The 14,761-nt window shown below is 42.6% G+C and overlaps 1 protein-coding gene across 1 annotated transcript in view; it reads left to right on the forward strand.

Annotated features, from left to right (window-relative positions):
• The window catches only part of TRPC7 (transient receptor potential cation channel subfamily C member 7), a 111,880-nt gene that overhangs the window by 16,169 nt on the left and 80,950 nt on the right, over positions 1-14,761 (forward strand). The window contains exon 2 of the mRNA XM_016197578.2: positions 13,352-13,534. Within this exon, the coding sequence (XP_016053064.2) occupies positions 13,352-13,534 (183 nt within the window). The remainder of the gene's footprint in view (positions 1-13,351; positions 13,535-14,761) is intronic.

Below are 14,761 nucleotides of genomic sequence, written 5' to 3' on the forward strand. Positions count from 1 at the left end.
ACTTAGTAGCTGTCTCAGTTATCAGATGGACTGTTGCAGTATCATAGCACTTGTATTGATAATCCTTATTTTACTTAATAATGGCCCAAAGCACAAGACTAGTGATGCTGGCATTCAGATATGCCAAAGGGAAGCTGTAAAGTTCTTTAAGTGAAAAAGTGAGTGCAATACAATAAAATATTTTGAGAGAGAGAGACCACATTTACATAAATTTTATTACAGTATATTGTTTTAATTGTTCTATTTTATTAGTTATTTTTGTTAATATCTTACTGTGTTTAATTTATAAATTAAACTTCACCATAGGTACATATGTCTACGAAAAAACACAATATATATAGGGCTCAGTACTACCCAGGGTTTCAGATATGCTTTGAGGATATTAGAAATTATCCCCCACAGAAAAGAGGACTCTGTACTAATTTGCCTAACTTTGTTTTGTTTGCTTTTAATCCTCACCTGAGGATATTTTTCCCATTGAATGGAAGGGAGGGAGAGGGGAAGAGAGAGAGGGGGAGAGAGAGAAAGGGAGAGAGAGAAAGAGAGAGAGAGAAACGGAGAGAGAAAAAGGGAGAGAGAGAAAGGGAGAGAAACACAGATGTGAGAGAGACACACCAACTGGTTGCCTCCCACAGGTGCCCCAACTGGGGCGGGGATCGAACCTGCAATGCAGGTACAAGCACCTGACCGGGAATAGAGCCTGCAACCCTTAGGTCCTTGGGTCAACCCTCTAACCACTGAGCCACATCAGCCAGGGCTAGGTTTTATTTTATAATTAGCAGGGCCCTACATTGTTCTAATTGCTACGTTGCTATCTAGTTATTTGCCTCTCTTAATCAATAGCACTCCTCTGCAGCACTATGCTTCAGCTCCAATAGGACAAACAGACCCCAAAATACTTGCTAAAAGCCAGTGTACCCTGAACAGCAGTTACTATACTGTCCCCTTTGGAATTCAGCTGGTACAAACAATGTCACTTCACCATGCTCAGTTTCTCTATGTATCTGTGGGATGAGCTGCAAGGTCCCACAGCCGCTGCGGGGAGGAAACTGCAAACCCTTGCCGCCTCTCCCAGTCCCCTAACTTCTTACATGAACATAGTAATCCTGGATGAGGCAGGGGAATCTGTTCTAGAATAGAGAAGGATGACCCCTTGGTGGGAGTCATAAGACCAAAAAGGATGTGGGGGAGTAGACAGACTGACACTTTGATGAGAGGCTTAGGGCCTTGGGAGGAATAGAATGTACCATCCCATTATGGATGACTTTTGCTCTGACACTTTGTCAACACACCTGCTGGTAACATATAGTGTGAGTCAAACTCAGCTGTCTGAGCTCAGCCAGCCTCACCTCTCTGGCCTTCCCCTGGGTGTGGACGAAGGGTACTGCCTTACACAGTTTCAGCACCTCTGCCTCTTGCCAAAAGGCCCTCATCTCTTTCTTCCTCGCATGAGGAAGGACTCTGAATCTGCCCCTTCAGGGAGGTGCTTGGGGTTTTAGAGCACTTGACAGGGAAGTTCGTATTTTTATTTGATGAGTACTTCCCAGTGTTGGGATTATAAAATTTGTAGTCAGCCATACCCAAGTTCAAATCCCAGCTGCCACCAAAGTCTCTGGGTCTCAGTTTCCCTGTCTAGCACTGTCATGAGAATTCAATGAGCTAAATATGTAAAGCATTCAGCCTAGGGCCCAGTACATAGTAAGCATTCAGTAAGTGATAACTAGTAATAACTAGGACAGCCTATGTTTTAATATTGTCTCCCATTCTAACGGGTACAGAAACCAACCAACCATGCTTAGGGCAGGAAGGCAGGGGAATGGTGGTGGGCCTGCTTCTATGTAAGTGAACCATGGGGCTTCCTGAGAGTCCTTTCTCTTTCAACTCACACAGCCTGACTGATGTCCAGTCACAGCTTGAAGCAATCACCCTCCCCCCCATGGAGCTGTAGGACCTTCACTGTCTACCTTTCCCTCTGGTCTGTCAGCTCCATGAGGGAAGCAACCATGCTTGCCTCATTCTTCATTGGCTCATACTAACCTATGGCTGACAGTGATGTACGTGAGGGAGGGGAGGGGGGAGAGAGAGGCAGAGACAGCGATAGATAAACGGAGGGGAGAAAGGAAGGAGGGACAGAATAAGAACAGAGCATTCAGAGAGAGGGAAGAGAGCCCTGGGGCCTTCCAGAGAGGTGTGGGGATGAGGCAAGGCTCACAGCGGTAGACCTGCCTTCAAGTCTTGGTTCCCTAAGTTCCAGCAGAAAAAGTACAAAGCTGAGGAGGTTCTTCTGGGAGCTCAACAAGAGAGAACCAAGCAGCATCTTTAATCTGGATAAGGATGTATACAGAGTGTATTTGAATTCCTCTCCAGGTACATAAAAACATTCACTTAGTAGTGAGAAATCATGTAAAACATTGGGTAATGTGCATGGCCTATGCACATAACCATGCTATGGTTAAAGTAGTTAGTAACCATATGGGTCCACATGTTGGTGACTGTTCTCTCTTCTCTAGGCCTTTGCACTTTCCAGTCCCTCTTTCTGGAATGTCCATTCCCTGTTACCTCTCCTCCCTCACCCCTGCTAGCTCATCCTCAGGTCTCAATTTATACTCCGCCTCCTCTTGAAAATCCCCCATTTCTGTAGCTGGGTGGCAAGGCATGTCCCAAGGCACTAATGTCACCTTATGGGCCTTACCTGGCTACTTGTTATTCTCTCTGGAAAGACCCTGAGTTCCTCAAGGACAAAGATTTATGTTTTACTTAGGTCTGTACCCCCAGCGCCTGGCACACAGGGGGTGCTCAAATATACTTGCTGAGCTAGAAAATCAAGTATTGAGTTGCTCTTCTGTTTCCTTGAGGGACAGCCTCTATCCTCCGCAGGCAAGCCTCTGAATCCATCAGAGGACTTGTGATAAAATCAACGAGCAGAGCAATCCATTACTTCAGGGACTTCACAATGTCATGGTGATGGATTAAGGAGCCCCTTACAATGTCAGTAACAGCCAATAAGGTAAACCAAAAAGCATGGTGGAAACCAAAGTATCAACAGAGCACTGTCAACACTGCCTGGCTAAGAAAGGTGGTGCAGTCACCTGCAGATTCAGGCTCGGCACCCAGGGGCCTGCACCTGCACTGGGAACTATCAAGGACTCTGCTCCAATCCCATGCTCCAAGCTTCCACCCTGCTGTCCTGCCTGCACCTTCCACCTGAGGACTGGCTCAGGGTGAAGCTGTGAAACTGAATCCAATGAGGGCTGAGTCATGTTTTGTTAAAGAAGGCACTCAAAGACCCACATCCCAAAAGAGAGAAATTTTCCATGTTTATACCCTCTGCTAACCTATAATCAGCAGGTATCATAGCATTGGCTAATACTTGTCACATGTCGTGTTAAGCGACAGAAATGGGTTATCTCATTTTGTTCACTCCTTGCAACAACCCTATAAAGTAAGTAGCAGCTGCAGCCCCATTATACAGATTAGAACACACAGAGAGATTAAGTTATACACTCAAATTCACACAGCCAATATGAAGCCAAGCTGGGATTTGAACTCAGATACTCTGATTTTTAAAGGCTAAGTACTAACCACCCAGTAATCCTTCTCATGTAAAAACTGATCAGGCCTATGCTGAAAACTTCTAAGATCACCACTGGCTCACATACAATCATTTTTCCCAAATCCTGAAACACTTAGAACAGAGACCCCTTGGGGAATGCAGGAAGTTTGGGATAAATAAAGGCCTCCTGCAGAGAGGAAATAATAAACTCAATGAGGCAGTGAGTTACCAGTGGCAGAGTTAGAGAGTTGGGTCTTTGAGATGTCACTGAACAGGGAGCCAGCCCTATCCCACCCCACCTTTGGGGCAGAACCCTGGATTCTGAGGACTGAGGAGTTGTCTAAATGCCCCTGGGAAAGCCAAGGTGAGAAATGCTGGATATCTGACTCATGTACTAAACTCGAATCATCTTCCTCGGATCTGCATTCCTAAATGCAGATTAAATCCTGAGGGATATTTGCCTTTTATGATACTTCGGGATACGGGCTTATTGATATGGGCTTATTGAAGGTTAATGAAAACAAGTGTGTATGAAAGCTGAACCATGGACTGAAGCTTTTCCATTTTCGTCTGCAATAATGAGCAAGCACTAGGCTCAGGTTTTTACCCAGCATTTGACACCCACTAATTATTTCAGTGATTCCAGTTACAATTAATAAGAACTCAGCCATGTGTGTTAAATCTCAATATTCCATTTTGTCATCCATCAACTGAGTGGGGGGACATGCAAAACGGAGTGCTGGAGGGCAGGATGTAGCTCTAAATTCCTTTCTTACCTAAAAGGTACTGAGAGTGACCTATGTGCCCAGCACTATGCTATGCACTTCACTTCACCTGCGTTGTCTCACTGATTCCTCACATATAATTTAGGTGCTCTAACCCCTCTTTATGTCATCACCATCTGTCTCCCAGGTCACCCCTCAGAACCTAGAATCGATTCTCCACAAGACTTCTCATACCCCAGCTCCATCCTCATACCTCCTTTCTTCATCTCCAGATATCCTCCCACTTCACCATCTGGAAATCATAGTTCCTCCTCAGTAAAATCTCTATCATTGCCCTCCTCATAGAAATGCAGCACCGTCTTACTCTTTCTAAAGACTGGCTCCCCAAAGGACAAGTGATTCCCCGGCAGCCCTCTCAAGAGAAGCTGATTTTACTCCCACAGTCCTCATACAACTGGGCTGGGAGTGGGAGGTATATCTCTCTTGCTATTTCTTACCACTTCCAGAACTTTCTCTTTATCACCTCCCTAAGAGAATTCAGCTTTAAATCACATTTCATCAGATTATATTATACAATAACCCTCATCATTGCAATCTGCAACAGTGGTCACTCTGTCATTTCTCCATGGTTTTAATCCCCACTATACAAATTCTTGGCACTTTAATATATACACAGATCACCCTTTTAACACCTTGGCTCTGTTTTAATGAACTCATCTCCTCCAGTGGTCTTATTTTAGTTACCATGAGCCTACTTGAGCCTATAACTGTCCCAATCAATAAAGGCAAACTCTTCTAATCGAGGCATCACACCTCATACTACTCCCTGACTACTTGATCTAATTTCCCATCTCCCTCCAATCTCCTAACTTTGTCAACCTTTTGCTTCCCCCAGGACCTGTCCTCCAAATCACTAACCTAACCCTTTTTTTTTTTTATAGACTTTCTTTTTAGAGCAGTTTTGGGTTCACACCAGTATTTAGCAGAAGATACAGAGTTACCATATACCCTCAACTCACATACTTGCACAGCCTCCCCATAATCAACATCCCCTCAGAGAGTAGCACATTTATTACAACTGTTAAACTGACACATCATTATCACCTAGAGTCCATAGTTTATATTGGGGTTCACTCTTGGTGTTGTACATGAGTTTGGATAAACATATATATCTACCATTACAGGATCATACAGAGTAGTTTCACTGCCCTAAAAATCATCCATGCTCCACCCTCCTCACTAATCTCTGGCAACCTCTGATCTTTTCACTGTCTCCATAGCTTTGCCTTTTCTAGAATGTCATAGAGTTGGAACCATACAGTATGTTGCCTTTTCAGGTTGGCTTCTTTCACTTATTAATATAATTTAAGTTTCCACCATGTTTTTTTCATGGCTTGATAGCCCATTTCTTTTTAGCACTGAACAATATTCCATTGTCTGGATGTAGCACAGTTTATTTATCCATTCCCCTACTAAAGGACATGTCAGTTGCTTCTAAGTTTTGGTAGTTATGAATAAAGCTGCTGTAAACATCTATATGCAGGATATTTTGGTGGACATAGTTTTTTACTCCGTTGGGTAAATACCATGGATCATAATTGCTGGATCATATAGTAAGAGTATGTTTCGTTTTGTAAGAAATTGCCAACTTTATCTTTAAAGTGGGTTTCTTGTAGATAATAGTTGGGTCTTGTTTTTCTAAGCATCTTTCCACTTTCCTTCCCCCCTGGAAGTCCTGTCTCCCTCCATACCAGCCTCAATTCCATGGACTATCATTATAATCTTCGTCACATACATCTCAGTTCTTTTGCCCCTCTCTTGATTTGTTGTACTCTTTGACAAAAATACAATCCTGGTAAGATCTAATTATCTACCTTCTCCATGCTAGCACCAGGAATGTGGTTACAAAACATCAACCATATTGACTAGTCTCATTTTATTATTTATTTATTTATTTATTTATTTATTTATTTATTTATTTATTTATTTATTTTTATCTGAGAGAGGAAGGGAGAGAGAGAGAGAAATATCTATGGGTTGCCTCCCGTATATGTCCCAACCAGGGATCTAACTCGCAACCTAGGTATGTGCCCTGACCAGGAATCAAACCAGCAACCTTTCAGTGTACCAGATGACATTCTAACCAACTAAGCCACACTGGCCAGGGTAGCCAGTCTCATTTTCAATTTCTGGTCATGAACCTCAAATGGGCTCTTATTGTCCTCCAGCAAGCATATCCTGTCTTCCTAACCCATTCACTTAAAATTCTCCTAAAAACTATTTCAGACCTCCTCTCCTCAAACTTCTATCACCTCCTCCCTAATTCTTACTTTCAAATGGTAACTTTTCCTCCTATTTCACTGGGGGGAAAAATTGAAGCAATAGAAAGAAAATGTCTAGAATCTCACCCACATAGTTGACCTTCCTCCTACCATAAACAAACTATATGCGATTTTATCTAAATTTATTCCTATGTATACAGACTAATCCAGTCACCTGTCACCACTTACTGGATTAATATAATAATCTACGGATATCATATCAGGAGATTAAGGATCAGCATAATTATCCACTGAAACATTCCTATCAAAATTTAAAATATTATGGCTTCTCCCATCAGAAGAAAGGAGGGATGAAGGGAAGGAAAGAGGATGAAGGGGGAGCTTTTCTTGACCCTACTTCTCCAATCAGCTTCTTACCATTTCTCTGCCCTCCTTTGCAATAAAGCTCCTCAAAAGAGCTTTCTATATAACTGGCTCCAATTCTTCTCTCTCTTCCCATTCCCTAATTCTCACCAGGCATGCCTTCTATTCTCCCAAATGTGCTCCCATCACAGTGATCAATGACCTCCAAGTTGCTTAATCTAATGGCCAATTCTCAGTCCTTGCATTATTTAGGAATAATAATACTATCAGCATTATAGGGTAATTGTGACCATTTAATAAAATATTAGAATGCTTAGAACACTTTTATTGTAAACTGTTATTGTAATCATTTCTTAAACAAACTTAGCCTAAATGTCAAAAGCAGAAAACCTCGCAGGATGACAGCATGCACACTTACAGTGATTTCTCTCCCGTTGTACTTCAGTTGGAGCTTTCAATGAACATTCCTTCTCCATAACTGGGTCTCTGAAGGGAGCAGAGGGGGAGTGCATTGGAGGCCCACACTCTTTTTCAATCTAATTTCTAAGGTCTCCCTTGAGGACTAAGTGTTAATTATCCTGTATTGTGTGGGTGTCTCTACAGCATCAGTCTGAAAAATTAATTTAACTTTTGACCAATGAGAGTAATAAGCTTCTCTCTCTTTTCTAATTTAAGTTTGACAGTAGCTTTGAAAATGTCTGAGAGTTGGGGGTGTTAACCAAAGTCAAGCAAACTAATAATTTCTTGGAATTGGTGTTGTCAAAACAATAGCTTCAGCACCAAACATTCAAAATTATCAACATATCATGTTAAATCCTTTGATTTAGCCTCTGAATTGGAGCCAGAGATTCATCTCAATAATAAATGAGTTTGAAATTTATAAACCAAAAAGGAAAGATAATCTGGAACAGTTAAAAAGCAAACAATCTCTGTTAACATCTATGTTGAGCAGAGCACAAGGAATAAATGGTACAAGAATATCAAAAACTATTCAATACGTTGAAAGCAACGTCTGAGTAAGAATCTGAAGGAGTTGATAAAGCTGTCCATGTAGCTACCTGCAAAAGAGCATTCCAAGCACAAAGAATGACCAGCACGAAGACGAGGCCCGTGCCCAGTGTGTCTGAAGAACAGAAGGGAGTGAGGGTGGCTGGAGTAGACTGAGGACAGAAGACAGCCATAGGAAACAAAATCAGAGAAAGAATGGAGAACTAGATAATGCATGTTCTCAAAGAACAGTGTAATGACTACTTTTACTCTGAGGGGATGGGGAGCCTCTGGAGAGTCTGAGCAGAGCAGTGTCATCCATGGTCTAACTACTTTTTCTAAGTATCCCTCTAACTGATGTACAGAGAATACACTATAGAGGACCAGGGCAGAATTAGGGAAACCAGTTTGGAGCCTCTTGGATTAGTTCAAGTAAGAGATGGCAAAGGTAAGAAGAACAGAATTGGTGGAAATATATAAAATTATATATATAGAATCTGACCATATGTATATTTGGAAGGTACAGCTGGCAGGACCTAATACTGAATTACATGTTGGGTGAGAGAAGAAGACAGCCATCATGGATAAATCCAAGATTTTTTTTCCTGGACAACTGAAAGAGTGGGGAAGACTAAGGTGGAGAAGATGAGATCCAGAGTTAGTCTGGTTAAGTCTGAAATGCCCATTTAGCATCCAAGTGGAAATATCAAGCTAGCAATTAGATATATGAGTTGAGTTCAGGAGAAAATGCCAAGCTAAAAGATATAAGTTTTGGAGTCATCAGCATATAGATAGTATTTTATGATCTTAGACAATAAGACCACTAAGGCAATGAGTATAAACAGATAAAAAGAGAGTTCAAAGGAATGGGCATATCTTTGGGCATTCCAAAATTAAGACATCAGGGATATGAGAATGAATAAAAAACAAATGCGAAAGGCAGTACTTTGGGGAGAAGAACACAGAAGGCAAGTTATGTTGGAAGCAAAGTAAAGAACTTGTATTAGGGAAGAAGAAGTGATCAGCTCTGTCCAAGCACTTGATAGGTCATGTAAGATGAGGACTGAGAGAGACCCCAACCATTGGATTTAGCAACATGAAAGTCACTTATATTCTGATAAGCTCACTCACAGTGGAGGCAGTGGGTATAGAGGTGAATGCCTTATTAAATGGGATAAGAAAAACTACAAGGAGGACAATTGGAAATACTCAGTGTAGACAACTCAATTGAAGAATTCTGCTATAAAATGAAACAGATAATTAGAGTAGTGATTGGAGAGGGAACTGGGGTCACAAGAAAAGAAGATTGCAGGAGCCATGTACTTGAGTAGGCATAAGGGGTGATGTCTAGAACACAAGAGGAGGAGCTGATCATAGACAGGAGCTGGGGCAGTCCATCCACAGGAAGAAAAGGGAAGACAGTCCATGAATAGAAACACATGAAGGGAGAACATGTGATGGTGTAAGCCCGTGGCATTCCTCCTCTGATGACTTCTAGTTCCCAAGTAAAAGAGGAAGCAAGGTCCTTATCTGAGTGTTAGGAGAGGGAGGAGGTGTTAGAAGACTGAGGAGAGGGAAAGGTATGAAATGCTTATTTAGGTGAGGGGGAAGTAAACTGCCCACGGGCACTCAAGCCTACCTGAGGTTGTAGACAGTGACTTTACACCATGCCTGTCACTGCAGTCGTGTGTTCTCTGCCACACTTACTGTGCAGAGGCAGCAGCAGAGCTGGTGGAGAGTTAGACTCAACCAAGGTTCGGCTTTTATCCAGTGCGGAGGATGAAATAGGAAGAGGGCAAGAGAGCTCCTAACATACACAGGGCTGGTTACAACGGCTGCCCGCCAAATACAGGCTCTGTAAGGAGGGGACAGGGACCTAAGAAGAAATGAAAACCAGTGGAAAGGTAGGTAGCATGGCCAATGGCTTGTAGGTCTGGAGGAATCAAAAGACTGCTAGAGTTCAGGTCTCAGAGGGAGTGAGCTAGACATAGGAGGTGGTGATGAGAGAGAGGGAAACTTGAAGTTAGGGTCATGGGTGTGTCAGAAATAACTAAGAGAATGAGTGATAGAGTTGGAGCTGAGAATAGGTCATTAGAAAATATGTTATCAAGGAAATGAGAAAGCAGGGTAATGGGAGGGTCATCTTCCTAGACAATGAAACTACCAAAAATAACAGCAGCAGTAATTTTGGGAGAGTGACAGTGAGACAGGGGTTAAACTCTTCAGGGACAGTGAAAAAGTGACCCAGAGATAAGTGACTAATACAGTAGTGCCCTCATATCTGTGATTTCAGTTTCCACTGTTTCAGTTACCCATGATCAACCACAGTTCAAAAATATTAAATGGAAAACTCCAGAAACACACAATTAAGTTTTAAATTGCGCACTGCTCTGAGTAGCATGTTGAAATCTCACCCTGTCCTACACTGTCCCGCCTGAGATGGGAACCATCCCTTTGCCCAGCGTATCCACACTGCATATACTACCTTCCTGTTACTCAGTAGTCGTCTCGGTTATCAGGCTGACTGTCATGGTATCACAGCGCTTGTGTTCAAGTAACCTCACTTTACTTAATAATGCCGCATTAACATAATTTTTATTACTGTATAATTGTTCTATTTTATTATTTTTGTTAATATCTCACTGTGCCTAATTTATAAATTAAAATGTATCATAGGTATGTATGTATGTACAGGAAAAAACATAGTATATATAGGATTTGGTACTATCCAGTTTCAGGCATCCACTGGGTATCCTGGAATGTATCCCCCATAAGTAATGGAGGACAATTGCATAGGGAAAAGTGTTCTTATCTCTTTGAATCTCAGTTTCTTCATTTGTGAGTTGAAAATGCTGATAGTCCTTCCATCATGAGGTTTTTACAAGGATTGAGTGAGATAATACAGGTAGGACACCTGTCACCCATTGGGATGACAGAGTTCAGATTGCAGAAATGTTCTTTTTAAAAGGGGTGCCTGTAAGGTCTTGGGTGTGTGTCTCAACTAAGTTGAGGAATGTGGCTTGGAAGGCTCACTGAGCTCAGGGATAACCCAGGAAATCATAATCATCATAATTGCCCAGGGTGTTCTGATAAGCCTGGGCCAGCCATGACCCTCCTATCTGCAACTATCCACATTCCTGTCATCTCCGAATTCCAGGCAGACACGGATTCTCTATTTCTTCCAGCCATCTGTAGACACCAGGCTTGCTGCCTTCTAGTAAGAGTGTCTAATACAGAAAGCAAAAATCTAACTGCTTGCTCTGGTGTGTCTCCCTGTACTATGGTCAGGCTAGCTAAAAAAGCCCAGAAAAGTGAAAATCTCTAATGAAATGATGCCTTGTATTCTGAACTGCACTGAACCAAGAAATGTGCAGAGGCTCTGGGGCAGTACAGTCTGAGTTGCTCCTAGCATGAGGAGCTTGGGCCAAGGCATGGGTCAAGCCCTTTCCACTTTTCTGTATCCATCCATGCATTCAGCTCTAGGAGGGAGTTTCCACAGAGACAAGGTCTTATCTAGTTAATAGGGAAGTTTGTGTTTTACCAGGAACAGGCAGTAATATTCAGAGACTCCTCGTTTTTGAGAAAATGCCCATAAAGTTGATAGAGTAGGGGCCAGAGATTTAGGGAGACTGAGTTGCAGCAGCAGGACTGCCAGAGTTGAATGGGCCCATGTGATGAGATGACCCTTCTTGTCCATTTTCTTGAGCTTCCCACCTCTGGCTCATTGAGGGGTCTCAGATTATCTTAGCTGGGACAAGCTCTAAGCAAGTTTCACTTAGCATTACTCTTGCAGAATCATAAGAGTGGATCCCTAGCCTTCTCTACCCCCACACTACTCAATGACCACATGTGTTCTGTTCATTACCAATTTTTCATTCCTAGTATACAATAGGCTCTCAATAAGGAAGGGAAAGAGGGAAGGAGGAAGGAAGGAAAGAAGGGAGGGATGGAGAGACGGAGGGACGGAGGGAGGGAGGGAGGGCCACAGCTCTTCGTGCCACCACCAGCTCTTTGGGCTATGCGCCAAAACACAAACTCTCCAAGCATCTTTCCTGAATTTTCCTCCATGACAATTTTCCTGAGCTGAGCAATCATTTTTCTATCCAGCATTTCCCTTCTTCTCCCTAAATTACATATATAAATAGGAGGCCACTCTTGTCTGAAAACATCTCCTTGATTCTTTTCCTCTTCCTAGCTAACAAACATTCACTTACCTCTTCTCTAATGCAAAGTGACATTTTGATGCAGCAGTGCTGGAAGGAGACAAGAATCATTAACTCAGAAAAATGGCTGAGCTTCTGTGATTTGCCCAGCCCCCACCTATTTGCTGAGGAATCCAAGTTCTGGAAAAGCAAAACTGCACTCCTGCTAATCAACTATCACAGGTGGAGGGCTGCTGACATTGATTAGCACTGAAAGTGACATTTGTCTCTTGTGTCCTTTCTGAACCAACTCTGAATAGACTCCTTTCAACTAAGAAACCAACAACGAAGCCCCTAGGGGAAGACATTTTGGGGGGAGCAGTGGCATGAGGGTGACATGAAACATTCTTTTGTCCAACATATTTTGGATCATTATCTGGAATTGAAGCAGTCTGTCTGGGGGAGAGAGAAGTTGGCCTGTCAGAAGTTGGAAGTCAGCCTCTCAAAGAAAATTCTGAAAAGTATACCGAGGGAAGAGAAGAGAGAACTCCAGAGGCAACCTACTAAAAAACAAAACAAAACAAAAAAGGTCGAGGTCTAAAATTGTTTATTCAACAGGCAAGTAATTTAAGGAGCCATGATTCCCCATACAAAAGGATTTGTAGTAAGAAAGAATCCTACTAGATTTAAATTACATTTGGTTTGTAAATTGATAATTTACAAGCAGGTTTTCCAGCATGTAAAAGGAAAAGCACACCTGTGTACATGTTTTCCCAATTTAGCATATCAGCTGTATCTTTGCAGTAAACTTCCTGTGGAGAGCAGCTGTTAAAGACTGGTGGTAAAGAGTGCTGTGTTAGTTCCACTAGCCTTAGAAGTTCATTTCTTTATTACTCCTCCCTCAGAATTGGGCAGGGAGAGCTGCTGCTTTCTAAGAGCCTGGGATGGGCTTTAGAAGGCATCAAGGTTGAAAGACAAATTCCTGGTTCTCATCCCCAGGAATTCTGACTCGATACGTCTGCAGGGCCTGATATCTGCAGTTTTAGCAAGCACCCAGGGTGACTCTGATACAGGCGGCCCAATAGAGCACACCTTGACAAATCCTGGCTTAGAGAAGATGTCCTCTAGGTTGTGTATCAAGACAAATTGCCCAGCTTCTGGATCCAGCACATCCCCTGATTCTAATGTTCTCCATAAGCTCACACTTGGTGGACAGTTGCTGATCGACACTGCTATGCTGGGCAAGCCCACCTGTGGGGCTCAGTGTGACATACCCCTGATTTCTCTTTATTCTATTAGAACGATTACAGGAAGTTATCTATGCAATGCAAGGATTTTGTGGTGGGCGTGCTGGACCTATGCCGAGACACAGAAGAAGTGGAAGCAATTTTAAATGGTGATGTGAACCTCCAAGTCTGGTCCGACCACCACCGTCCAAGTCTGAGCCGGATCAAACTCGCCATTAAATACGAAGTCAAGAAGGTAAGCTTCCCACCTCTCCTGGCCTTCCCACCTCACAGGGCTGCTGGCCTAGCTTTGTACTCATGCTTATTTTATGTTCATGCAAGGTAATAGTGGCAACACCAATACCCAACTTCTCTCTAGACAGGGAACTGCTCAGAGGCCCTCTCACCAACCCCCTTCCTGATCCCCAGCCTACCAGGAGAGAGATACCATAATAGTCATTCCATAAACAGGCTCTGAGCCTCAAGAACAAAACAGGATTTCCAGCATCCAAACCACTGGCAGGGCCAATGTCACAGTGTTCCCATCAGTGAGCAGGCCAATTCATGCATTTTCATGGGAAACATATTACTCAGGTTGTACAGCAGTATGTATTGCATTTTCTCATGTGCCTGGGGAACCGTCGTGTACAAAATGCTTTGGTGTAGAGACTTTGTGGGATCCCTGGTTCTGGGAGGCTTAGAGGAATTTTACTCCTCAGGCTCATGAAAGTCCACAGTATTTGAAAACTCCAGTTGGCTTTCACAAGAGCAAGCTTTTCTAATGGCCACTGACACCCAATAGCCCTCAGGCCCACAGTGGCTGGTCAGACTGAGGTCCTAAGAAGCAAAACTCAATTATGGTTCCAATTTAGATGTACTCTGGGTTCTTTAGAATCTGCTCTTACGTTAGATGACATCATTCACCCTGATGAAAACAGCAGAGCTCCAAAGATCAAAGATCCAAAGATGTGTTTAAATATCAAAGTGCTTTCCACAGATGCAGGATGGCTAATCAGTCTTTCAGGGTTTTCCCCCATTATTTCAAAGGGGCAATACTGAGCATATTTTCAATGCCCCCAAAACAGCCTCTAAGCATTTCTCCTCTTGTCTGATTGTCTAAATTTGTGTGGGGTGAACCGTCCTTCAACAAACCACATACATCTATGGAATTCATCTAGAGATAGCTTCTAAGTTTGATAAAACCTTCCTGCCCTTTTACTTTTAATAATAATCAAAAATTCTAAGAAAAACAGCTTTTTAAAAAAGGCTCTGAGTCCCAAATATAAAACTGATAAATCATGGAAAAGGTGACCTTAGATAAATATTTAAAAGTATAGAGTGATGGGAGGAGAGGAGTCAGGCTACAATTTGAAATACAATACTATTTTCTTGGCTCAGGGAAACTCACTTTTTAGCCTATCCCAAGAGCTCACTGAGGTTTTACATCAAAGTACTGCCATCCCTTCCTGAAGCTGCTGACACA

Source organism: Miniopterus natalensis, chromosome 4 (assembly GCF_054644295.1).
Source record: "Miniopterus natalensis isolate mMinNat1 chromosome 4, mMinNat1.hap1, whole genome shotgun sequence".
Taxonomy (NCBI): Eukaryota; Metazoa; Chordata; class Mammalia; order Chiroptera; family Miniopteridae; genus Miniopterus; species Miniopterus natalensis.